General features: G+C 41.0%; 1 protein-coding gene across 3 annotated transcripts in view; it reads left to right on the forward strand.

Moving 5' to 3' along the window:
* The window catches only part of cacna2d2 (calcium voltage-gated channel auxiliary subunit alpha2delta 2), an 839819-nt gene that overhangs the window by 762538 nt on the left and 50091 nt on the right, over window positions 1–27190 (forward strand). For all 3 annotated transcript variants that reach the window (XM_008105051.3, XM_008105052.3, XM_062973861.1), the window contains 7 exons: window positions 8584–8673; window positions 9344–9415; window positions 12926–13000; window positions 13668–13742; window positions 23529–23600; window positions 25000–25071; window positions 26632–26693. In XM_008105051.3, the coding sequence (XP_008103258.2) occupies window positions 8584–8673; window positions 9344–9415; window positions 12926–13000; window positions 13668–13742; window positions 23529–23600; window positions 25000–25071; window positions 26632–26693 (518 nt within the window). The remainder of the gene's footprint in view (window positions 1–8583; window positions 8674–9343; window positions 9416–12925; window positions 13001–13667; window positions 13743–23528; window positions 23601–24999; window positions 25072–26631; window positions 26694–27190) is intronic.

Below are 27190 nucleotides of genomic sequence, written 5' to 3' on the forward strand. Positions count from 1 at the left end.
TCGCTTCTTATTACTTCGTGTCTCTCTTTTTCTAAACTTTCCATGATTTTATATTCTTTTCATACTTTGTTTTTAATGAAAATCTTTAATAAAGATTATTTCAAAAAAATATTCTAGACTTAGGAATTTAAAAATAAAAAGTGAAGAATTCAAGATAAGAGCCTATGCCGATGATGTGATTTGTATTATTAGTGCCTAATCCATTAGAAAGCATAACAAATTGGATTGAAAAAATAGAAGAGTATGGCAAAGTTGCAGGTCTTAAACTAAATAAAAGGAAATCGATGGCTCTGACAAAAAATACAAAGGATAAAAAGGAAGAATTATCCAAACTTACTGGACTTCAGGTGGTTGATAAAATTCAGTATTTAGGTTTAACAATAAAAGGCAAAAATTCCCAATTGATGAAAAATAATTATGAACAAAAATGGAAGGAAGTGTAAAAGGACTTGGACAATTGGAAACATTTGAAGCTATCTCTTCTTGGCAGAATTTCAATTATCAAAATGAATGTGTTACCCAAACTGCTCTACTTATTCCAGTCTCTCCCAATTATAAGGAATCTGAGCACTTTTAATATTTGGCATAAATACATTTCTAAATTCATATGGCAAAACAAAAAGCCTAGGATAAATCGGATGAATTTAATAGATGATAAAAAAGAGGTGAATTTGGCCTACCAGACTTACGACTCTACTATGAAGCTGTGGGCCTAAGTTGGATTAGAGAATGAACGACTCTAAAAAGGCTAAGCATTTTGACCTTGGAGGGATTTGACTTACGGAGGGGTTGGCATACCTATACATGGTATGATAAGTCAAAGATAGAAAGGAACTTCTCTAACCATTTTATTCGAGCTGGCCTGATAAAAATTTGGAATAGGTATAAATCTAAATTTTGTACGCAGACCCCTTTATGGATATCTCCTTTGGAAGCCTTCCAAAGGAGAGAATTGGGATGGTGAACCTGGCCTACCTATGATGATCTGCTAATAAAACAAAAAGGGAAATTTGAATTAAAAGAGGAAAAGGACATTAAACTTATATTCCCAAAGTGCTCCTGGTTCCACTATAGACAGGTGTATGATCTCTTCAGGAAAGACAAAGAGACAGGTTTCGCAAACAGAAATGGCTTCTGGGACAATGTAATGAAGAGCGATCAAAAATTAACTACAAAATTATATTAAAAAATTATTAGAGTGGGCTACAGAAAGTGATCAGATAAAGGAGTGCATGGTGAAATGGGCCCTGAATGTAGGACACCAGATTCAATTAAAAAGTTGGAAGAAGGTTTGGAACCAGGGCCTTAGATATACTTATGCATATGACATGTGAGAGAACTGGTTAAAAATGCAATACAGGTGGTATATTGCCCCTTACAAAATTTCTAAATGTTATAAGAACACATCTGACAAATGTTGGAAGTGCGAGCAACAGACGAGCACTTTTTTCACTTATGGTGGACTTGTCCAAAAGCCCAACTCTATTGGAAAGACATAAATGAAGCCATACAAACCATTTTAAAGACAAAAATTAAAAGAGAACCGGAATATTTCTTACTTGGAATGTTAGACATTGAACATGATAAAAATAAAGAGATCCTGTTCAACTACTTGGTCACTGCCACGAAAATAACATATGCCAGGTTTTGGAGACGAAAGGAGATTCCAAATAAGGAGGAATGGTTAAATGAAGTCATGGAGGTGATGAACATGGATCTTGGTTATCTCCAAGCCAAGGTTTACCAAAGAAAGAAACTAACTAGGACCCGGTAAAGGACTATTTAAAACAAATGAAATTTGATCCTATCTGCTGAACAGATACAATTTTAGAGACTGATGAGGGCGAAGGGGATGTGGTGATTTACCGATTTCTACGGACACTTAAAAATCTATGATGAACCAGTTAAAGTCAGATGGAAGTCAACAATTGTTTTATTTTTATTTTTCAGTTCATTTTTTCTATCTTTTCTTTTTACCATATATTTTATATACTTTTTTTCTTCCGTCTTTGATTTTTTTTCCCTCTTATCTCATTTCCTACTTTCTATTAATAATAAGTGTTCTCCCACTTTCGATGTGAAAATTTTATTACTTGCAAACATATATTCCTTTTTGTTTATCTTCAAACATAACATTTCCAATAAAAATATTTCAAAAATTTTTTTTATCTGGATTCTTTAGTGTTCCCTATGGCTGGGTTTCCACTCATCCTGTGCATAGCCCTGCCTTATTCAGCAGTTTTGTTTTGTTTTTGTTTTTTTTGTGGTTTTCAGTCCAGTTGTGTCATCTGTAGATAAAGGTAGCATTTGGGAGTGGAGAAGATCAAAGAGCACATTTGACTATATATACAATACAATTGCAGATGAAAAAAGGGTTCTGTCAGTGTTGTGGCTTGATGGTCTCCTCTTCCATCCTTTTGCCATGTGTTTCTCTTGCAGCTAGTTTCTATGCATTCTGTTTTGTGGCTCTGATGAGAGCCTTCTGACTGTAGTCGAGTGCTTTCCAGCCTTTAGGCCTCCAGGTGTTTTGGACTTCAACTTCAAGAAATCCCAGCCAGCTTACCAGGTGTTAGGAACTGTCAGAGCTGAGGTCCAAAACATCTGGAGGCCCAAAGGTTGGGAACCACTGCTATAGTCGAAAGAACCTGGGGAATTCTTCAAGCCTTTAGTGCAGTGGTGGCAAACCTATGGCACATATGCCAGAAGGGGCATGCCCCATTGCCTACCCCCCTCTTCGCCATCCCAGCCACTCACCACCTGCCCGTCCACTCACCTGCCTACTTGCCTACTCACTGGCTTACCCGATCACCACCCCCTGAGCTCACCACCCCGCTCACCACTCCCCAAGTGCCATCCCCCTCCCCTCCCCGGTTTGGGCACTCCTTTAGTGGACTCCAACCATTGGTCAGTTCTTTCTCTACCTATTCAGTTGTCTATTATATGCTTATGGGAGCAAGCAGTTTTCCAAAATATCCGTTATTTTAAGAGCAATGCTGATGGGGGAAATAGAGTGGGAGTACCATACAAATTACTAGAAAATGACAAACATATTCCATAGACTTATATAAGGCATGGTAAATCTAGTGAGTTTTTGTCCCCAAAATGATACTGATTCACCAGACAGCTGCATCATCCTGGCCTCTTTATTCATCTGCCTGTCCTAAAATGGCCAATGGTGGCACATTGGTATAATAAGCTATCAAATTGTGAATATTAAAGGATGTGGTACATGCTCTTAATGAGGCATATGAGATCATACTGAATCAAGGATAAGATTCATCATAATTACAAAAAAAAAAACCCCACCAAAATAAAGGTAACTATTCTGGTTCATGAGGAAAGAGAATCTGTTGTTCGACAATGCCCTTATCTGGACCAAAACATGAGAACTGCAGAGTTTATTTATTTATTTATTTATTACAATACTTATATCCCGCCCTTCTCACCCATAGGGGTCTCAGGGCGGCTTACAATAAAACACAGTATAAAAATATTACAGGCAATTCAATCAGTTTAAAATTAAATACATTAACATTGATAAAATATGCATATAAATACACAGTTGGCACATTTCGAATCTGATAACTGGTCTGTCATTGAGTTCTAAGATGGTGATAATTGATGCTGCTGTTATTAATCGAAAGCCTGGTCCCACAACCAGGTCTTAACTTTCCTACGGAAGAATAGAAGGGAGGGAGCCTGCCTGACATCATTTGGGAGGGCGTTCTATAGGCGGGGAGCCACTACTGAAAAGGCCTTGTCTCTCGTCCCCGCCAGCCGGGCCTCGCCCAAAGATCTTAAATTTCGAGGTGGGTCGTAGTGGGAGACACATTCGGACAAGTAAGCTGGGCCACAACTGTTTAGAGCTTTATAGGCTAACGCCAGCACCTTGAATTGTGCTCGGTGGCTAATCGGCAGCCAGTGGAGCTGGCGTAACATAGGAGTGGTATGCTCCCTGTATGCTGCTCCGGTTATCAACCTGGCTGCCTCCCATTGGACTAATTGGAGCTTCCGAACAGTCTTCAAAGGCAGCCCCACATACAGCGCGTTGCAGTAGTCTCCAGAACGTTCTCCAGAATGTTACATCAAATTGGGTGTCAGAAAAACCTGAGGCTGGGAAAAGAAACTGGAATATCCAAAAATTAGGCCAGACACTGTGGCCATGAGTTCTTCAGTCAAATTCAATTATATGTTATAAGGCATATTGAGATGACAAGGTACTCATAGGTCTTCACTTGTAAATGGGAAATGGAGGGTACCTGCAATTTATAGATTTGTTATTTGCATTAAGTGAAATGGATTCCTGAATTGTTGTGAAGCAGAGGCACAGAGAAGCGTAACAGTCTTTATAAAAGTAAAACTGGATATTAAAAATAAGGTAGTAGACCCATATTACTTAGGGTGTATCTATACTGCAGAAGGGGATGGCAAAGGCCTTTTTTGGGAAAAGAAAATAAGAGAGGACAGACTTTGCAAAACTACAACTCCCAGGATTCCATAGCATTCAACCATAGCATTTCTAATAGTGTCGCTAAGGAGAAATTAATGCCACAGTATGGATACACCCTTAATAGTTGGAGGAAATGAGAACCTTAGTGCAATTCAGCTCCCAGATCTATTAATTTCAACCTGATATGATGATACTTTGTATTCTGGAGGACAAATATGGAATCCAGTGTTTCCCATTATTGTTCATATTTATCTTCTCTCTCTTTCTCTCTCTCTCTCTCAATCTCTGCATCTCTCTCTTGAAAATCATGACTGCCTATAATTTTTCATTTTGTTTGGAGAGTTATCTGTCCCTAGAGAACTGAAATGTTGATTTTCAATTCTTCTGGAAGTTACAGTGACTGGAATTTATCATTCCTTCTAACACAAGTGCTCAGAAAATCTTTAGAAAATGAATCCTAAGGATGGTGCAAAAGAACCGCCAGAAACCCTCAGTGAACCAGAACAATGAAAGACTGAAGGGTTTTTGTTTTGTTGCAGTGTCCTCCACAGTTCACTGGCAACAAAATCCAACCTCTTTCCACAATTGTGATCCAGAGAGAAGTCTACTGAGAAGCCTGACTACTCAACAATACCCTGCCCAATATGCCTTGCCTTCTGATTGCTACCTCCTGAGTAAATACAAGATCTCCCTCCAAGCTCTCCCAATCCCTCCTTCCCATTACGGAAGGCAAATGTGTTCTTGGGAGAAAGAAAGAGGAAGTAAATATGAGTGCCGTAATGTAAAAATAATTATATACTTTGATCATCCCCTGATTTACATGCCTTGTGTCTCTTTGACACTAAAGATTAAAGATGCGGTGAGCTGTGAATTGAGCTTCCACCTTGCCACTGTCATCAGAATTGGTAATTCCTGTTAGACCGCCATAAATGGAGAAAGGGAAAGAAGAGGCCAAGGAATGAGGGAGACACCTACAGTCATGTTACCATCGCAAATGGCATTAAACTCCCCCCCCCCCCCAGAACACAACACTTTGAAACACATTCCAAATGCCATTGCTTCAACCCATTTTATTTTAAATTGTTGAGTTTATCGCAGCATGAAAAAAACTACAGTTGATGTTCGGAAATGAGGCTGAACAAATCGGAACAAGGAGAGTGTTGTTTGGGTTGTCAGAAAGAAAGCACTGTCTGGTTTCCCTCCGGGGCGGTGGGAATGCAGGCAGCCAGATGGGAGAGGAATGGGGAGAAATGACTACAAAAAGAGGAGAAGGGGGAGGTGAAACAGATATATATTTTTAAGAAGATTGAAAGCCAGTCAGAGTCATCAGTGGAGACATCAATGTTTAACAGATGAAACTAAACACAAGTGGGTCCACCATCACCGCAAACTACAACAAACTGGAGGGAGGGAAATCCATTTTAAATGCCTGATGTGGACTGATTCTGCTCACTAGGTGTAAACTATTGCCTCATTGTGTTGGGAGTCAGGATTGGAATGAAGGATGCAAACCCTAGGCATGCCCTGAACTTGGAAAAAAAACTTTTAAATGGTGATTTGTTATTTAGAAAGAGGACACGTTCAATATGTTGTTGCTATTGTGAATAAGTTATTTTTTGTGATTACTTTTTTGATATTTGTGGGGTGGGGTAATCAATTTGAAAATTAAGATACTGTACTACTTCAATTCTAAGACACGCTTTTTCCTCTATGTAAACATATCTAAAAATGTGGAGCATTGTGAAATCACAGGCATGTCTTATGTATGGTGGTGGTGGTACTGAAATTAGGGTGCGTCTTACAATCGATGCCATCTTTCAAGAAATACGGTAATAGACTAATTTTGGAATACATCTCTTTGGAATACCTCAAGAGAAAAATTTAGTCATTATGTTTTTTGTTTTTAATTTGGAGAGAGATGTACAATTTTAAAGAGAAAGCAGACTAAAATTAGAAAGCATTGCCTTTAAATGCCCCTGAGAAAGGTTTTTGTAGCTTCAGAAGAAGAAATATGAACCAATAACCATTTGTTACATGAAGAAATGTAACCACATTGCCATTTGCTAAGGGTTTTTTTCTGCAAAAGGTAGACAATTGCAGGTGACATGAATTACTTGCAATGTGTTTTTTCCAAATTCAGTATACCTATACGGCACCATTTTGTTTTAAGACCTCTCTTATTCAAAAAGCAATTCCTTTAGAGTAGGTAGTGGGTGAATCCAAACAGGGCCATGTACTTTCTGCTGTTGTGAAAACTTCTGAAACTATTATCACAGAAAGGTTCTCTTTTCGGTTCTCTAGTGTACAAACCCTTTGCTCCTTAAATGAGAATGGTTAAAGGCTTTGCGAGGCAGGGCAACCCTATAGGAGAAATCAACAGCAGCCTTTCTCAGTAGAAAGAGGGGGAAATAGTAAGGGGTGGGAGTGGGGGAGAAGAAGTGGAAAGATTCCTTTATTTTTCAGCAAGGTCTAGCCTTTTGAAACTTTTTAAGTAGTACAATCCAATACTACTACTACTGCTAACAACAACAACAACAACAGCACTTTATTTATATACCGCCCTATCTCCTCGAGAGACTCGGAGCGGTTTCCAGCATACCAGTCAATTTAAAACATACAACAATTAAAACATTATACACATATCCAAGAATACTTAAAACTGATAATTATAAAACACATAACCCAAGTTAAAACTTAATAAATAAATCCATAAATAAAACCGGATATAGTGGCCAGGATTTAACATTGGAGTGGCCAACGGTAAAATGCTAAACGTGCCAGGAATTTCAATACAGTGTGGACAGAGATGCGTAAAGTGCTAAGCGGAGGCATAGCTAGAGAGTCTAAGGAGCTTCAAAAATCTGTTTAAACCACCAGGTTTTCAGCTCCTTACGAATCGAAAGTAAGGTGGGGGCTTGCCTAATCTCTCTAGGAAGGACATTCCAGAGCCGGGGGGGGGGGGGGGAGGAGGCACCATCAAGAAGGCCCTCTCCCTTGTCGCCACCAAGCGTGCCTGAGACGGTGGCGGGAGCAACAGGAGAACCTCTCCTGTCGATCTTAAAGCACGTGCCGGTTCGTAGGGGGAGATGCGATCACGGAGATAGGTAAAAAGTCTATAAAAGTCTAGTTGGAAGCAAGTCCTCGTCTGCTTTTGTTTTTCAATGCCAGCATGGATTGAGCCAGAGGTAGACACCGTTGATTTCAATAGGTTCTTACTCCCAGGTAAAACTGAAATAGGATTGTCATATCTCAGTGAAATGTGGAGGCTCTGCTTATGAGGCAGAACATCACTGGTATGGGAGAGCCCTGGATAGTGGGCCCTGGAACAGGTAGGTTTGATTCATAGGTTATTGCTGGCTCTTGGGCTATTCTTGGCTCTTAGGCTACTGATTGTTTCATCTTGGCAATAGGGAGACTTCTGATTATTTAAAACATTTATCATGCTTTTGCTCATCTGGATTGGCAAAAGCGCTCAGGATTTAGCATGTACCTCTGTTTTTAAAACACACACATACATAAAAAATATACCTCTCATCATGGTGTAGTCTTGATGAATTTCCAGAAACAGCTGTGATTTTTGCATGCTAAGTCAGGCAAAAGTTTACTTTCAATCTTGGAAAATTCCAATAGAGTCAAGACTTATTGCTCACATCTAGCTCCATAGTCTCAATTCCTCTTGTCTGCCTTCGTGATAACTTTGACAACTTCTTGAATGAGGATGTGACATTTGACATGGATGCTCCTCTCCTCCTTCCCTCAGTGAATATCTGGAGAAGGCAGGATTTTCCAACTCAAAATGTACTTCAGGCAGGAAGACAAAAAAAAGATGACTCCTCAGTACGTGTCGGGCATGTCTGGATCTGGAGGCAACTATGCCATGGGCATGCTGTCAAGACACGATTAGCCTGCTAAATCAGTTCTTTTTGACAGTATGGATGGCAACATCATCCCTACAGTCATTTTTAACACTTAATGTGAAACAAAAATCAACCAATCTAGTATTATCGAAACAGTACTGTCATTGCACCTGCTTTACGAGTAATGCTATAATGTACATACATCCTTATGTATTACTATGTCCTCCATTGCTGAATGTTTTCGTGTAATTTTTCCTCTTGTTCTCTTCTCTCCAGGAATACCTGGATGTTCTAGGAAGACCCATGGTCTTAGCAGGAAAGAAGGCAAAACAGGTTCAGTGGACCAATGCCTATCAGGATGCTTTGGTAAGTGGGGAGACCCTCTCAGAGAGCTCAGTGGGTGTCTAAAACATTTCTAATGACAAAACAACATAAGTCCCCAAAAGAGAGGGGGATGAAGAGTTGTTTTTTTTAATTTCTAAAATGTTTTCTAGCCTTGTTACCTTTGTGTAGATTTACTAATTCTAAAAGGGAGATCTTAACTGGTCTTCAATGTCACAAGATGAAATTTAATCTGGAAAGCCCACTCAAATGCTTTTATTCCATAGTTGGACAGTGATATTTCTTTATTTGATTATATAGTGCTGTGCCTAAAACCTTATCAAATGCTAAGAATTGTCTAAATGTGAAGCCCTCCTTCAGTTCAAGGCCTTGACCAATGGCCCCTTTCTGGTTGGCTGGTTCAATCCTAGAATAGATCTTGAAAGTAATTTTTTTTATTTTGCTTGTATGGTTTATAAATCACAATGCGGTTTAGATAAGATTGCTTGTTTTCACTTCCCTCACCCCCTTTAATGACCCAAGTCCAACCTTTCCAGTTTGATTTCTTCCCCAGTTTTATTTAGATAACAAACTTCCCTTAATTGTCTACTTCAGTCTACAACAGCATCCATGAAAACTACTATTACACTTTCTGAGCTGACAACTCGTTTATAGGTAGCTCTTTGCATTCATCATACTTCCTTGCTTTTAATAGGGTCTGGGCTTGGTGGTGACGGGCACTTTAGCAGTGTTCAATCTCACTGATGATGGGAGTGGTGAAAAGAAGGTATGTTTTCGTCTGTTGTGAACAGTGTGTATATGTTAGTGAATGAAGTGGGGGCAAGGCTAATGTCTGTTCTACAGGCTACCAAACATAGCAATATTGACTGTGTCTTCTTGAAGTTGAAGTCCAACAACTTCTGAGGAATCACATCTGGATACTATTAGTCTACATTAAGGATTGTTTTTTTCTGCCTTCCATGCAGCTGGTATCCTAAATACCTGTGATGAAAAAGTAGTTTTCTCATATGCCATTAAAGTAGCTTGAAATAATTATTTGTTCAGTCCCGGATTGGATCAAATCCAGTTTTGTGCCAAAAAAAAAAGAATAGATAGGTAGAAGGATGGTTGGCTGGAAATAGCTTTTTTCCTGGAGCTATTCAGTGTATCACTCAGTAGCCACTGTCTTATTCAGTATTTTTACTGCTCCTCCTCATCAAATTAGCCTAAGAGTTGTATACCTAACTAAAGCAGGGTTTGTTTTGTTGCTATTGAAGATACTTGACATCAAGGGTGACAGCAAAAGTATATATTCTGTCTCCAGACTCAGTAACCTAGTGACAATTTTGTTGGGGCAACTAATAGGCAATCAGTGCCATTTTTATAGAGGATGCTATAGAAAACACTCAGTGCTGTAAACAGAATATACTTGGAAACAGATTAATTCTATGGCAAGGTTGAGGTAAAATAGAGATACACAAGACTAAGACCTGGAGCGAATGCTTTGGACTTGCTAAACTGCCACATGGCCAAAATTCTCCAGGGCATCTGGATGAGAAAGTACTTTCTGGAGGAACAGGTGATAATATTAATGACAGCAGTAGTGATGTCTATATCTTAGGTTTTTCAAGATAATTTTCCATACCTTATAATGACAGCTGATTTCCAAAGGCAAACAAGCTTCAATAAATAGATCACAAATGCTTCCTTTCTCCCCAGGGAGTAGAATCCCAGCATGTGTCCACATTCTGTCTCATCTGCCTTATGCTTCTGTTTGTTTAGATTTATTAGCCATAATAGACTTGCCACGGCATTCTATGTCAGCTTGCTTTTAAGGAGTCAATGATCTGTTTCCCAGCTAGGTAAGTGACAAGGCCAAAGACCAAGCCATTTATTCTCCAGGGAGTCTGGTTTTTGCCTCATAAAGCAGCATAGCAGCTCCATTGCAGTAATTATCTCATGCTGTGCATGGTTTGTTTTCTGTTTTTGTTTTTGCAGGTGCAAGTATTGGAAGGATATCCTTATTGTATTTATCTTAAAGAGGCATGTAGTTAGAGTAGGATGTTTTTAGTAGGAAGTGGCTTTAATGTGCTCAGTAAACATCAGAAAATCCCCTTTTCTCCATATACTGCATGACTTCTGGGATCAACTGGCATTAAATAGATACCAGAAGACATATCACCAGATATCTGTTGCCCTTGTGATCAACTGAGCAAAATCCAGTGTCTCTGTTATACTTGATGTACTGTACCTAATACACTGTACTAATACTGTGAGAGATGAATCCCCTAAATAATGCAAGTAAGATGGTTGCCTGGACTGATTATTGGTAAAGCTGTGTAAGACAGGGAACTAGTTTTCAACCCACAAACTTCTCTCATGCTCCAGTGCGATTTCTCAATGCTGTAGTTACAACCCTTTGCTGTTCTCATTGAGGCAAAAGGTCTTTTCACACTATGCAATCATAGCACCGTGGTTCCACTATAACTGCTATGTCTACCTCATGTGGCATCTTTGGATTTGCAGTTTAGGGAAGGCTATTTAGAATTCTGAGCCAGAGAGCTCCTTTTATGCCTCTGACCAAACTCCAAAATGCCATGGGATGCAGCCATGGCAAATAAATAGAATCATGATATAGTGTAATTGGGTAGCGTGAAAGAGCCCAAAGTCTACTGAAGATGCTGATATTATAGGGTTACCAAGTTGGATACAGGAGGAGTCTCTTGCAATTTCAATCCCAATTAGATTAAGTATTGCAATATTTTGTCAAGTACCTGTCTTTCCTTACCTTTCAAATTCAAACTTTCCGCTGGACTCATTCTTTCCCAGTTTGGCTCTGATTGCATCTACACTATAAAATTAATGCAGTTTGATACCACCTTAACTGCAATTTGGTGAAATACCTGCATTGTCTGACAGAGGGAGCTAAAGACCTTGTAAAACTACAACTCCCATGATTCCATAACATTTGAGCCATAGCAGTTCAAGTGGTGTCAAATTGCATTAATTCTACATGCACCTTCTGTCCTTCTCTGTAGAGAGTGGGGGAGAGGTGTAAAGGCACTGGTGATGTTTAGTATTTCTGCTGGGAGAGAATGTCTGCAGCTGAAAGTTCTAGTCTGAAAAGTAAAGGAGGACAGTACTTCTGTTTGTCTCGACAGATTATTATAGTACCTCATCCTGTTTCTCAGAAAACCATGGATAATAGCAAATCCTATTGAAATAAAGGACCTCCAGTAGAAGTTACCATAGAGGTAGGACTTCTCTAGGTCCTCCTGGGTGATGCCATGGTATATTCTGGAGGAAACATTCCACAGGATTTCCAGGAGAAACTAGAAAATTACTAGAGACATATTTTGTCAGATGCCAGTATGTGAAACTGTGGGTGCTGGTCCCACTGCAAATTCAAAGATGTGGGTCCTTAATAGCTCCTCATTCCTAAATATTTGAGGGATAGTTTCAGTGCCCACTAATGTGGATGGGATATGCTGACTTCTTCCACAGTGAAGAAGATAGTGGGGACAAATAATGGATGCCATGTTAAAAGTTTCACCAGAAAAAGAAAACAGTCTGGCACATGTGAAAGCAGACTCCAGTCTCCTTCTGTTCAGGAAGGTAATCTCCTCCGTCCTGTGGGAAACAGCAGTAGACATCGCCAACACAATGCAAGTTTCCATTTAAGATTGGATCTAATCTCAGAGCATTTGAAATAATGAAAATGCAAAAGATTTATACAAAGATGCATAGTTGCAGGTGAAAGGTAACAATCAGCAGCAGACATCTCCAAAATCAACCTTTCCGATAGGATTTTTTCCCCTTCATTCCTAGTATAGCTGGACTGAATCCCCCACTGTTCTCATTTCACAAGCGATCTTAATCACACTATAGAGAAACGGCTGAGTTTGACAGCAAGAAATGGACAGAAAATGATATATCCTGTAGTGCTACTACAAAGGGCCAAAGTAGAAAGCAAGTAATGGACAATGGATTTAACTCCATTCTGAAGTTCTGACCAAAAGTTTTTAAAATGCCGTTTCCAAGCCACTAAATGTAGAAAAGTGTATAGACTGACCAATTTAAGGTGGTTACTATGTGACATACATGGAAGTCTACTTAATTTACTTTTCTTCCATCAGAGTTAGACGTTTTGCTGCATAGCTAGGCCGTGACATGTTCTGTCCTTCTCTTCAGACCAAAGATAGGAGAGATAAGCAAAGGTTACAATGAGTGGGTTATGGCAACATAACAGGATTTCAAACTAAAGGCATAACTTCCTTTGTTGTTTATGTTTTTCCAGAATCAGCTCCTCTTGGGTGTTGTGGGAATCGATGTGGCTCTTAATGACATCAAGAAGCTGACACCACGATACAATGTGCGTAAAGATTATATATCTTTCCCTAACATAGTGATTCCCAAACCCTACTCTTCTAGGTGTTTTGGACTTCAGTTCCAAGAAGCCTCAACTGCTTTGGTCAATGATCAGGGATTCTGGGAACTGAAATCGAAAACACCAGGAAGATCAGCGTTTATGATCTTTATGACACTGCATTACACCCTTCAGCCTCCCTGAAGATTCAGCTGCAATAAAGGAGGGGGAGGGGGAGGAGGAGACGACAGGGAGGGAAACTTTGAGAAATAGCTTCAAGTTTACACTTGCAAAGAATGCTCCAAATTACTTTTTTATTGATGCTGACTTAGAATCATTCTTTCCTGCCTCCTGTTGAAGGCCACCAACATTCTAGCAGAAACTGAATTGGAAATTATCTCCTTTCATTTGGAATATTTTATAGACATTTCCAGTACAATCCTATATATTTCCATCAAAGAGTAAGCCCCACTGAATTAAATGATGCTAACTCGCAAGGCTGCAGTCTTGCTATGTGCTTGGGTCTGCACTGGAAGAATAAGTTTGTAGACAAGATCTGTGGCTGTGGATTGGGAGTCCTGATATAGTACATTTTTTCTTTTTCTTTTTTGAGCTGTAATTTGTTTCTTTTTAGAATTTAAAAAGAACTTGTCTTTTTTGTCTTCTAATCCAGTTAGGGGCTAACGGTTATATATATGCTATTGATCTGAATGGATATGTATTGCTACATCCAAATCTACGACCTCAGGTAAGAACACAGTTTTTCCTTCTCTGAATGTCATGTCACACCCACCATCACTGACAACAGATTATGCACATTTGCATCCCATTGAGCACACACAGGTCATAATTCTCTTAGAGACATGTGTGCCTATGTGTAACTATTCCTTAGGTGTGTTGCTGTCCTTGGGCGAGGGAACCTATGGAGATTTAATATTCCTTTGCTCCTTCTGCAGCCCTTTACAATGTACTGTAAGGCTCTTGAAACCACTTCACATAGCCTTGCTGTGCTTCATGATAAGAAACCAGCATCCAATAGTAGCCAGGTGCATAATGATGACATCAGTGTTGAGTTCCACCATGGTCCTCCAGAAATCTTTGCACTTCTGTAATCATTCTGCATCTGACTAATAAGAGGTAGCAAGACATTTGTGCAAACCTGTTTTCTTGCTATGAAGCACAGAATGGCCATGTGGGGACTCAATAAGTCAGGGAAAGGATATATAGCTCAGCGTAGAATAGTTCTGGATTGAAACCAGTGTTAATAGCCACCCTCTAAATCAATGGATCTTCCATCATGTTCTTTACATTATGTAGACATGCAAATCCTTTCTCTAAACCAGTGATTCGCAAAGTGAGCGCTACCACGCCCAGGTGCATTTTTTGTATTACCTTTCTATTCTGAGTTCAAAAAATAGTTTCATAACTTCAAACTTCAATTTTTCTAATTTACACCTTTCTTTACTATATTTTACAAAAAAGGTAGAAACATTAATACATATATCTTTCTGTTTAATTGCTATTAAAAAAAATTAACATTTATTTCCAGGGGATGCTGAGTAATATTTTTTTTTAAAAAGGGGACGGTAGGCCAAATAAGTTTGGGAACCACTGCTCTAAACCAAGAGTAGACAAAGTGCCACCTTGGGGCTTCATGCAGCCCTCAAACCTGTTTTTATTCTACGTGGACTGCCTTTTCTCTAGCCAAGAAACCAGAAAAGGTATGGTTGCTTACCTGTAACCGTGTTTCTTCCAGTGGTCACCTCTGGAATTCACACCTGTGGTATCTCCAGTATCCACGCAGCTGTTTCGGATGATCTCTTAAAAAGCTTTGCTCCATTGAGGACTCCAGCCCCGCCCTTCCCCATCAGCAATAAAGCCAGGCTGCGGGGCTTGAGGCCTTAGTTCCGTACCGCGAAAAGCAGTCGCACTAGGCATGACAAATGTGGGGAAGATGGGCGGGTTGTGTGAATTCCAGAGGTGACCACTGGAAGAAACACGGTTACAGGTAAGCAACCATACCTTCTTCTGCATGGTCACTCTGGAATCCACACCTGTGGTAAACTAGCAAGCTTAGTGACGGATGGTGGGCGTCATGCTAGTGTGGAAAAAAGGATTGTCCTTCCAAAATGTGCATCCCTTTTGGCTGCCAGATCCAATTGGTAATGCATAATAAAAGTGTGCGGTGTCGACCCAATGGCTGCACGGCAAATGTCATCTAATGGCACTCCATGCAAAAATGCTATTGAGGCAGCCATTGCTCGGGTGGAATGTGCATGGATCTGAACAGGTAAGTCCAGTCCTGCCATCTCATAAGCTAATTGGATAGTTGAAACTATCCAAGCTGCCAATCTTTTAGTGGAAACTGGGAGGCCAATAGCGTCCTCATGGTACATGACAAACAATCTTGGTGATTTCTGCAATGGAGCTGTGCAATGTACATAAAAAGATAGAGCTCTACACACATTGAGGAGGTGCAATGATTGCTCAAGAGGTGTAGATGGATTTGGAAATAATGCAGGTAGAACAATGTCCTGAGACATGTGAAACTGAGATGCAGCCTTGAGCAAAAAAGAAATGTCTGTTTGAAGGACAACTTTGTCTTTATGAAACTTAAGGTAAGGATCATCAACCCTAAGGGCAGTAAGCTTGCTGGCACAACGAGCAGATGTAATTGCCACCATAAAGGCAGTTTTCCAGGAAAGGTAATGGATCTCTGCAGTGGCCATAGGTTTGAAGGGAGATTTTACTAGAGCTGAAAGGACAATTTCCCATTTCCAGGAAGGAGAGACAGGGCGAACTTGCGGCCAAAAGTTCCTGAAGCCCTGTAAGAACCTACTCACGAGCAGGTCAGAAAAGGGAGAAGGTAAATAATGTTCCTTCTTGAATGAGGCTATGGCAGCCAAATAAACTTTGAGTGACGATAAAGATAGTCCTGAATCAGATAGACACATTAAAAACTGAAGAAGAACAGAAGTAGGTGCTAACAACGGTTGAACTTCCTGTTGTTGAGCAAAATTACAGAAACAACGTCACTTACAGATATAGGAGTACTTGGTGATAGGCCAAAGAGCAAGATCCAAAATGTTTCTCAGTGGTTGAGGAAGAGATGGGGCCGAATCCTCCATGCCGTCAGTCGGAGACATGTGATTTTGGAGTAAGGGACTGAAGTGGATCCTGAAGTCAGCAAGTCTGGTCTGAGTGGCAATCTAACATAATCGTTGCCTGCGAGTTGGAGGAGAGTGGCAAAGCACAGCTGACAGGCTACCATGGCGTTATCAGAATACAGTTGACCTGCTCTGCTTGCAGACGAGCCACTACTCTGGATAGCAGTGGAAGTGGTGGAAAGATATACAGGGGCACTGATGTCCAGTCCAGGAGGAAAGCGTCCCCTAAACACCCCGGCTGTTGAAGATGAAGGAGTCGTGAGCCGTAAAACTGGCATTTTGTGTTGGAAGGGGAAGCAAAAAGGTCCACTAAAGGGGTGTGCCATGTACAGAAAAGTGGGCAGGATGAAGGGACCACTTATGGTCTGCATAAGTTTTCCGATTGAGAGTGTCTGCTAGAGAATTCTCGTTGCCTGGGACATGGACAGCCATGGTGGTTACATTCCTGGCTATGCACCAATTCCAGATCTTGAGAGTAAGGATCACCAGAGCTCGAGATCGTGTGCCTCTTGCTTGTTGACATAAAAGATGACAGTAGTGTTGTCGGTGGTGAGTTGCACAACGTGTCCTTCGATTAGATGACTGAAAGCGTGAAGTGCCTTTTCCATTGCTAGCAGCTCCAGATAGTTGATGTGCTTGTCTCCCTCTGCTATGGTCCAGGCACCATGATCTGTAAGGTTGCCTAGATGAGCTCCCCAACCTGTTAGTGAAGCATTGGTTGCCAGCAGCATCGAGGGCCTGGGGAGATGAAATGGAAGTCCAATGCACAGGTTGGATCGGTGAGTCCACCACTGTAGAGAATGGTGAATAGCTGCAGGGATTAGCAAATGACTGTTGGGGCTGTCGTGTAAAGGATAAAATGTTCTGATGAACCATATTTGAAGTGGTCAAAGATGAAGCCAAGCAAATGGAGTCACTCCCGTAGTAGAAGCCATATGCCCAAGAAGGCACTGAATGTCCCTGGCCTGAACGGAAGTCTTTGTTATTGCTCGAAGAGCCAGAGTACGAAGATTCCATAATCTGTCGTCTGGAAGGTACGCTCTTGCCTGAGTCCAAGACAGCCCCAATACATTGAGCAGTTTGGCAGGGTTGAAAATGAGACTTGTCCTTGTTGATAATAAGACCCAGTTTCTGTAATAACGACAAAGTAAACTGAATCTTGATTTGTAACTAGTTACATGTTTTAGCGACCAGTAACCAATCATCAATGTAGGGATAGAGCACTACACCACGCTCTCTAAGGTGAGCTGCCGCCACTTTAGTAAACACCCTGGGAGCTGTAGAGATGCCAAAGGGAAGAATGCAAAAACAAAAAGCTTGGCCATTAGTTATAAAGGACAAAAATCTATGGTCTTGGCGTCTAATTGCCACATGAAAACAAGCATCTTTAAGATCGATCCTCGCAAACCAAGCATTGCTGGTCAAAAGGGGGGAGAATGGTTGATAGTCACCATCCAAAAACAATGATAAATAATATATGCATTTAGCCCTCTAAGATACAAAATAGGACGGAGACCTCCATCTTTTTTAGAAACATATATATATATATAGAGAGAGAGAGAGAGAGAGAGAAAGAGGAAAAGGAAACATAGAGGGCGACAAGGGTTCTATAGCACCCTTCTCAAGTAAAGTAAGAACTTCCTGCCAAAGAGCAGAAGAGTGAGGGGTAATACGAACAGTTCCCACTGGGGGCTGTTCAAAAAATTCAATGGCATAGCCATGTTCCACAATTTCCAGCACTCAAGCATCTGATGTAACAGAACGCCAGGCCTCAAAAAATGGAGCTAACCTGTCTCCAAAAACAGGGGAGGAGGACTGAACAGAAGAAGTGCAAAACTCACCCAGTGAAGGAGGAAGATTCCCATCACCAACAGAAAAAGGCATAGGGTTGTCAAAAACGACGCCGACCCTAGTCCTGTTGCTTCCCTTTAGTGGACTGACGTCCCCTGGTTGAAGAATTACGGGGACTGAAAATCTAGGATTCTGACCCTGAGAAGGCCTAAAGGGAGCAGGCCATAAAGGCTGGCGGTAAAGTGGTTGGGAAGTTGGCCACCGAAATCTAGGTTGATAGTTAGGCTGAGAGAAACCAAATTTCTGCACTGCTTCCTTAATCTTCTGTGTACTTTTGAACTCGGGATCTGTGTCAGGATGAAATAAGTTGTTTTCAGACATCGGCAGTTTTTCAGCCATAGCTCTTCCCTCTTCAGATGACGTAGAAGACCTTAGCCAGGCATGGCGGTAAATAGCTTTTGCAGCTGCAAACATCCTTCCAGCTGTATCAGCCCCATGTTTAGCCAAGTCCCTTTGATGAAGAGCTAAGGTGATCCCTTCTTAGTGAAGAGTCCTTGGCAACTGGTGATGCTCTAGTGGAATCATGTCTAGGTAAGGTGTTAACGTGTCCCACAAGTAAGACTACTAGGCCACCATATAGGCCTGTTAATGAGCCATACAAGTTATTAAACTAGCAGCAGTGTGCATTTTTTTTCCACAACCATTCAACTTCTTGCCCTCTTTATCTGATGGAGCAGATTGCAATTTCTTAGATTTCTTTGGTTGCACTACTTTCATCACAACAGAATTTGGTTTCAGTCAACTACTGAGCTGAGGATATATATATGCAATAGAGAGTGTCAAACTTTTTTAGACACAGCAGGCACAGAAGATGGGGGACCAGATTGAGTCTTAGCTAAGTTCAACAGCAAATTAAGTGCAGGAAGCACCGTGCTAAGCACTGGGTCCTTTTGTTGGTCAGGAGAAAACAACAGGTCATCAACTGGGTCATCAGATAAAGACACAGCAGGCAATTGGAGAGAATAAACCAAATGCAAAATTAATGAAGAAAATGAGGAGTAATCCTCTGTCGTAGCAACTGAGGAAGTACAACACTGTGTTAAGTATCCTCATCAATAAAAGAATCAGAGACTGAAACAAAATCATCATCCTGTGCCTGAGAAACTCAAGGAACAGAAAAATTAGTAAATTGGTTAGGCTGTGGAAAAGCAGTCCCAAAATTATAAGGATAAAAATTTGGTACTGGAGGATTGAGCAAGTAATACCAGCCCCCTTGCTGAGTGGCTGGCCATACAGTTTGGGAAGAGGGAAAAGGAAACATGCTTGCAGTTTGGAATGGAGCCGGCTGAGTGATGCCATGGGGAACCGCTCTAGGCGGGGGGCCACGAGAGGTACCCTCAAGGGGGTCATCCTCTAGGAGCTGAGCCCCAGTGCCCCGGCAAGCCATCGCTCGTGCGGGCGGCGTGGCTGCCAGAGGTTTGCTCTCCTTGGGAGGAGGCAGGAGCATGGCAGGGAGAGGCCCTCCCCCTGCCTGCTGAGGCAAATGCGGCGGCGAAAGGGTCAGGGGCTCTAAATGACGTGCCGCCGCTGCCAAGGGAAGGGAGGGTTGCACAATAGATGTGCCAGAAGCCGGTTTGACTTCCGGCTGCACTTGGTTGGTGCTGGCTCCGCCCCTTCCTGAGCCTTAGCTGGAGGGGCGGAAGATCTTTTTGCTGCCTTTTTCTCTCCTGCTGAAGTGGCAAGTGAGGAAGGAGAAGGTGAGTCTACAGCCCCAAGGGCTGTGCTTAAAGTAGCTTGCGCCTCTACAGACACGGCGGCAGCGCGCGAGGGAGCCGAATGGTCGCCTCGGCGACACAAAACACAGAGGGGATGGGGGTCTCCCTTGGGCAGCTTCCCCCCAAACCCCATGCACTTAAGGTCTGCAGAAGCAGTCATACTGGCCTTAAGAGGAAGGAAAGTCCAGGTTTGCAAAGTCCAAAGGATAAAGAGGAGTCCTTAGCCAAGTCTAAAAATCCAAAGTCAAGAGGAGATATAATCCGATGTTGCTACTTTCGCGGACAAAAGGAACTAAGGCTTCAAGCCCCGCAGCCTGGCTTTATTGCTGATGGGGAAGGGCGGGGCTGGAGTCCTCAATGGAGCAAAGCTTTTCAAGAGATCATCCGAAACAGCTGCGTGGATACTGGAGATACCACAGGTGTGGATTCCAGAGTGACCACGCAGAAGAACATTGCTTTCCCTGGAAGCTTTCCCAGAGTAGCAAAGCACTATACACACTGCTCATTATTTAAGAAATCTTTTTTAAAAAGAGCCATCCAACCACTTGTTTTGGTTTTGAAAACTTTTTGGCATGCTTGGCCAAATCCATCACAGAAGCCAAGTAGGTGAAAATATCATCAAATCATCCAGTGTCTATCACTAAATTCTAGTACCTACACTAGAATAGACCCACGGAATTAGTAGCATTCACACATATGTTGACTCACCATTCAGCAATGAATAACTAGTATACACCAAGTAATCATATATAGCAAAAGATAATATTCATTGCATATGATGTTCAGTCTTCATATGTCACTCACTCTGACCCTGGAACCAACATGGTAATCTTGAAAATATTGTTGAATTGCAACTCCCATTCACCTGAGCTAGCATGAACAAGGAGTGAGGAATGCTAAGAAATACAGTTCAACTGTATCAGAACCAGCATGGTGAGTAGTTTTACTCTAGAGATCAGAGTTCAAATCCCTGCTCAGCAATGGAAATCTACTGGGTTACTTAAGGAAACTCACACTCTGACAGAGGAAGGCAAAGGCAACCACCCTCTAAATAAATCAGGTCAAGAAAGCTCCATAACAAATTCACTTTAGGTTTGCCATTAAGTCAGAAACAACTTGAAGGCATACAACAATACAGTCTAACAGCATCTAAATGACTGCACACCCCCACTGTATGCCACAGCTTCCAGATATGCCTTATGTCCTTTCCCCTTAGACTTAGCAGATTGTTGCTGAGGGACATGATCAGACCCCACCTATGTGCAGAATAACTGACAAGAAACATATCCCCCCCCCCCACTAAAGTGGGACTTTTCCCAATGGTGCCAGAATGACTCTCTTGTGGCATTTTAATTAGCTGCAGTGTCCCAGTGGCACTGGAATCAAGGGTGTCTGGTCTGCAGATCTCCTGACTTAAATTTTATGGCATCTGGTGGTGTGTGATTGTGCATAGATGTGTAACCATCTAATTTGATAACTGTGGTCTCCGTTGTTCATTTCTGTTTATATTTACACAGTGTGGTTGTTCTCACCTGACTGATATGAGACTGAGCAGAGTTGATTCTAGACATTCAGGGACTGAATGAATTTAGTTTTGAGCTAATTATTCACTGCTCTAAACTTACGGCTGGTTTGCTATACTTAATACAGAGCAGGATATGATGTTCTTGTTGGCAGCAAAGCACTAATTGGCACCTCTTGGGAACATGATATATGAACTTCCTCTCCACTCTGACAGGTGTAGACAAAAATTAGTCAAACCCCTTTTATGAAAGATTAGCTCCTTGGGATATTGGGGGAAAAAGGAAAGATGTGAATGAGGAACACCCAGTTAATTTATCTCAGAGGATACTCTATATCGATCAGGGCAGGACAAGTAAAAAAAAAGCCTTCCAGCTTGGATACATGTCAGATAAATCTAAGAATTAAGGCTTTGAGAAATAGCAACAATCAGAGTAAGGTATGTTTCATTGGCAGAAACCTCCAACTCAGTTCATCGGCATTATTAATAGATGGATGATGTGGCAGAGATGGATGGAAGCCACAACTATATGTTAAGTCACCAAAGTCCCACTCCAATCAATAACAAATGGCTCCACAGTGTAGCCCCACTACCATCACCCAGAGCTTTTTCTTCTGTGTGTTTTGGCTGAATTTGACCAACTTCTGAGGAAGGCACTCCCTTCAAGATGAGGCACTGCTTTTTTGACATAGACAACTCTTGACAGAGGTCTCTCTTGGCACATAGATTATACATTTCTGGATACTTGGGTTCTCTCTGTCAATAGTTTTGCCTTGTTTCTGAAAAACATCGAGGAACTGCTGCCTTTGGCAGTCTGTGATGGATGTGTTGATGGAGTACTGAGTAGGGGAGGAGGGGTAGAATTGATTTCCAGTTTCTGGTCCCTTGGAGCATTATAATAGAAGAACGAGACAGAGATTCAGAAATGATTGGTAGAATTCTATCAAGCAGCATGACTAAATTCTATCCAGACTTTACAGAATTGATCTATTTTCTATTGTGGATACTCTTCCTAGGGAAAAATCACTATGGAATTATTATCTTGCATTTGTAGCTACAGAATATTTGACATGCAAAAATCTGTTCAAGCATCTCCAGCATGGGTTCTGAACAAAATGTTATGTGACATTTTGACCTGTCAAATTCTACCCCAAGTGCTGTCTTGACAGCAATGACTAGAACAATCCAATAAATGATGAACAAGTTGATGTAGACTTCAACTCAACTTTTCTTAGTGTCATATGTTTATTATACCAAACTGAGGTTCTGTGCTTTTATTTCCTTAATTCTAATTTAGGAATGCAGATTACTATGTCTGCATCCTCCCCACAATCAGGGGTGTAGATATTAGGGCAGGGGGGAATGAAGGCATTGCCTCCCAAATAGGAATTAAACCTCCACCCATGAAATTTTCCTTCAGCCCTCCAGTTTTTAACAATGTGAATAGTGTAAATCATTAATTCCTAGAATTCTTCTATTTGCTACACATTTCCCAGTACTTTTGCTTGCACATTTCTTTGGCTGCCCATACTCTATATCTAAGAGCTTAACTAATATTTTAAGTTACTGTAATGTTAGAAATTGAAAGAAATGGAAGAGCAGAAGTATTTTTTTAATGGATCTAAGACTGCACATTTCTATCAGGCTCTATCTATACTGATTCAAATATATGTAGAAGCCCCCAATATAGAGAAGGGAAAGTGTGACTGCTGTTCCCTCATCGGCATGTAAGCCGTAGAATATGTGAGATAGAATTTGTTTTTTAGCTTCTTATCTTCACTTGGAAGAAATGAAGATGTATTCCTAACTGATTCTGAGACTGTTAAGTGGGAGCATGGTTTGGGAGAGATAAAGCAGGGTATAAATAATAATAATAATAATAATAATAATAATAATAATAATAATAATAATAATAGTCATGCACACAAGACAGTATTTTCCAGTTTTTGTACTAAAATGCTATACTGGAATACTCATTTGGTATTTTTGGCACCAAAATGTTTATGTGCAGAAAATGATATTTCTTGTACAGTTAATGCTATTTCTGCACACACACACAAAACTATCTGCACATTTTCTGCAGCATAAGTGAAGATGCTTCTCAAACAGTGAAGAGTCTTGTCACTCCAGGATTTACCTCATCAGCATTTCATAGTACTCAAGACACACAGTTTTTCATTTTAAAAAATTTGAACATTTTTTCAATTTCTAATCTAGAATTAGGATAGTTCTGACATGCTTACAATGTGTTAAACAGTTCATCATCACTTTTTTTCCAGATCATCAATTTCCAAGAACCTGTCACTCTGGATTTCCTTGATGCTGAACTAGAAGATGATAACAAAGAGGATGTAAGGAAATGAGACTCACAGAAATTTTATTTTTATTTATTCAGTCATTGATCTGTTATTTTTATTAAATATTTCTAACAATACAGCAGAAAACCATAGAATGACAGCGATCCACAATTCTATATACAATCTAAAAAGGTTAAGCAGAACGTATATATGATCAGTAGGCTCTGGAAACCAGGTTTTAACTTGGCACCAAAACCAGCATCAGTAACAGCCTGATCTAATTTTTGGTTGAGGGGCCTTCATCAGATTGCATCAGATGCATCATTAGATTATTGAGAAACTGGAACGAAACCAGAAAAGGGTGAGCAGAGGTTTGGAAGTCAAGCCCAACTTAGAGAGTCAGGTATGATTAGCTTGCAGAAGAAAAGGCTGAGAAAGGACATGATAACGATGTTTAAATGTATTTGAAGGAATGTCATATTGAGGAGGGTGCAAGTTTGTTTTCTGCTGCTCTGGAGATTAGAACACAGACTGCATTCAAAACAATAGGAAGAACTTTCTGATGGGAAGAGCAATGCCTCTAAGTGTGGAGGGTTCTCCTTTTCTGGTAGTTTTCAAGCAGAGGCTGAATGGCCATCTGTCGTGCAAGCTTTGATTGTGTGTTCCTGCATAGCAGAATGAGATTGGACTGGATGACCCTTGTGGTCTTTTCCAATTCTATGATTATTCGTAGCATATAGTTAAAGACAAAACCATACAATAAATGTAAAGGTGCTAATGGCACTATAACATTCTGCTAATTGCAATAAGTCTACCATGGCTCACTGCAGATGTGTCCCAGATGTGTCATGGAGACATCTGGTGATACCGTTACAAGAATAGTTGTCCAGGCATATACATGATTAATTGCATGTTAACATTACAAATTGCATTTACTTTAAAATACACCCTCATGTGTGATTTTTGTTTAAATGTCTGTTGTCATTCATCATCAAACAGGGATTCTCACATATCCAATCAGTAAAATGTGATATGAAAGTGTGAATAAAAAAGTGCAAGCAGTTTGCTGGAAAAAAGTAACTATGTGACAATTGTAATCCCAATGGATTCTCCACTGAACTTTTAGGCAGGATCTGTTCTCTTTCTAATAACATGTGGTGATCTTTGTTTATGTCAGTATCTGAAGAAACAGAACAATAAGGGCCTTGATTGCGTCTAGAGGATTCAAGGGCATCATTCCTATCCCTTCAGTGTAGTTAAGTTTTAGCATCCACTTGGATTAGATGGTAGAGTTTCCATTTTTGTTGCCCAAAGAAATGAAAAGTGATGTGCCCAGTTAACGTATACTAGTTTTAGTAATCATGTCTCTCTCTCTCTCTCTCTCTCTCTCTCTCTCTCTCTCTCTCTTTCTTTCTTTCTTTCTTTCTTTCTTTCTTTCTTTCTTTCTTTCCAGATTCGAAGAAGAATGATTGATGGAGAGAGAGGGACACGAAACGTCTGGACTTTGGTCAAGTCTCAAGATGAGGTAAAAAATTACTTTTGTGACTTTGGAAAAAGTTAAAAGGATAAGAGAAGAATGCTATTTCTGGATAAAGTGTGTTGCCATATTAAAGTCTAGATTGTAGCTATTATGATGGTAGTTAGTAGTTTATCAAAAAGGAAACTAACCTGAGAATGTTTATATTTTGAATATTGGGAATTTCACACAAGAGGCCTGAACTGCCAACATTTAATGTGATACTGCTGGGATGTTCAGGATATAGAAAGTTGTTGCAAAAGTTCCTACAGGGTTTCATCATGTCTCCCAAGCTTTTCAACATGAGCATTGAATCAAGTGAGGGCATCATCCAGTAATTTAATTACAGTGAATGCATGTTACCATTTCTTTCATTGAAATTGTGTGGAGTAGTTTAATTTTTAACAGTTTTGCTGTATAAAGTGGTGATTGTTTTACTCTCCAAAGCGTATCCAAAATACGCATCATTAACAACAAGGACCTTGCAGGATGGAGTGTGGCAAGGCTGGCTGGTGGGGGGTTTTTTTCCATGTCAGGAGCGACTTGAGAAACTGCAAGTCACTTCTGGTGTGAGAGAATTGGCCATCTGCAAGGACGTTGGCCAGGGGACACTCAGGTGTTTGATGTATTCCCATCCTGTAAGAGGCTTCTCTCATATCCCTGCATGGGGAGCTATAGCTGACAGACAGGAGCTCACCCCGCTCCCCGAATTCAAACCACCAACATTTCAGTCAGCAGTCCCGCTGGCACAAGGGTTTAACCCATTGCGCCACCGGGGTCTCCGGCTGGTGGGTGGCAATGGCACTATGCATTGCTGCAGGCTTGCAGGAGTCCAATTGAAGCTGAGGGAAAGGACTGGATATGAATGGTCAGCCAATGGTCAGCCATTCACATTCAGGCTTGTATATATCAGGTCTGCCAGCACCCTCCAGCAGCTGGCTTCTCAGCAGTATCCCACCCTCTGTTATGAAATGTCCATTGTTTAGCCTGTACCTGTTATGAGCATGTAATACACATTACGTATTAAATTTGTTAGCTGTATCCAGATATGTTATATGCATAATTCAGTATGCGTATGTTGTTCAACAATGTATGTTGTAATATGAACATTGTTTTGTCACAGCTTGGGTGGGGGCAGTTGGCATAGGTCTGGGATCCTGGATGGTTACCAGTGTCATCCAACATTGGGAAGGGTGAATCTCCCATGGCAGAGAACTCAGTAGGTGCAGGCAGAGCAGGATCCAGCCCAGCTCAGGGGAACAGACCCAAATACACTTCCTGGTGGCAGGAGGAGTGCATTGGAGGACAGTAGTGTGATCCCTCCTATAGGTTCCAGCAGGATGGAAGAATGTCTCATCAATCAACAGACAGACTGGTCAGTGCCAGGATTTTTGACCCATGTATGGGCCAACCCTGATTATTAGCTGTAAGCTATAACATTGTGGCTTATGTTATTCCATCTGTGAAAATGGGGGCTGGTGTGGTTTATTTGGTAGTCCAAGCCTCGTTGGTTGCCCCAAGACACGCAAATATATCCTTACTCTTTTCTCTACACTTTTGAACCTCCAGAGATATCTAGATAAAGTCCACAGGATGTATACCTGGGCACCTATCAAGAGTACAAACTATAGGTAAGCACGGATTGATATCTTCTACTGATCTGTTTAGCTGAACTTTCTCCAAGAAATCTTTAGAATTTAGAAACCAATGGGGATGTCTAGGAATCGTTTGGTCATTGAAAACAAAGAAATCTGCAGTTGGTTCAGGCATGACAGGAGCATAATCCACCCAACCTTTCTGTAGTGCATACACAATATGTATTTTAAAGTGATTTGACCTGGAGTAGTTATGGCAGTCTGGCCCAGCCTGGAGAAGAAGGTACCGTGGAAAGCCCAATGCAAATAATTTCTTCTGAGAAATCTAGAATGGAGCTGAAGCATTTTATTCCTCTAAGGCAGGCATGGGTAAACTTTGGCCCTCTTGGTGTTTTGGATTTCATCTCACACAATTCCTAACACCTGGAGGGCCAAAGTTTGCCCATGCCTGCTCTAGAACCAGATACCTTTTACAGGTTTCACCCTTTCCTTGGGGAGTGAAATGCTTACAAGGGGCAAGCATCTGGCTAGGA

This window comes from Anolis carolinensis, chromosome 2 (genome assembly GCF_035594765.1).
Source record: "Anolis carolinensis isolate JA03-04 chromosome 2, rAnoCar3.1.pri, whole genome shotgun sequence".
In the NCBI taxonomy this organism is placed as follows: Eukaryota; Metazoa; Chordata; class Lepidosauria; order Squamata; family Dactyloidae; genus Anolis; species Anolis carolinensis.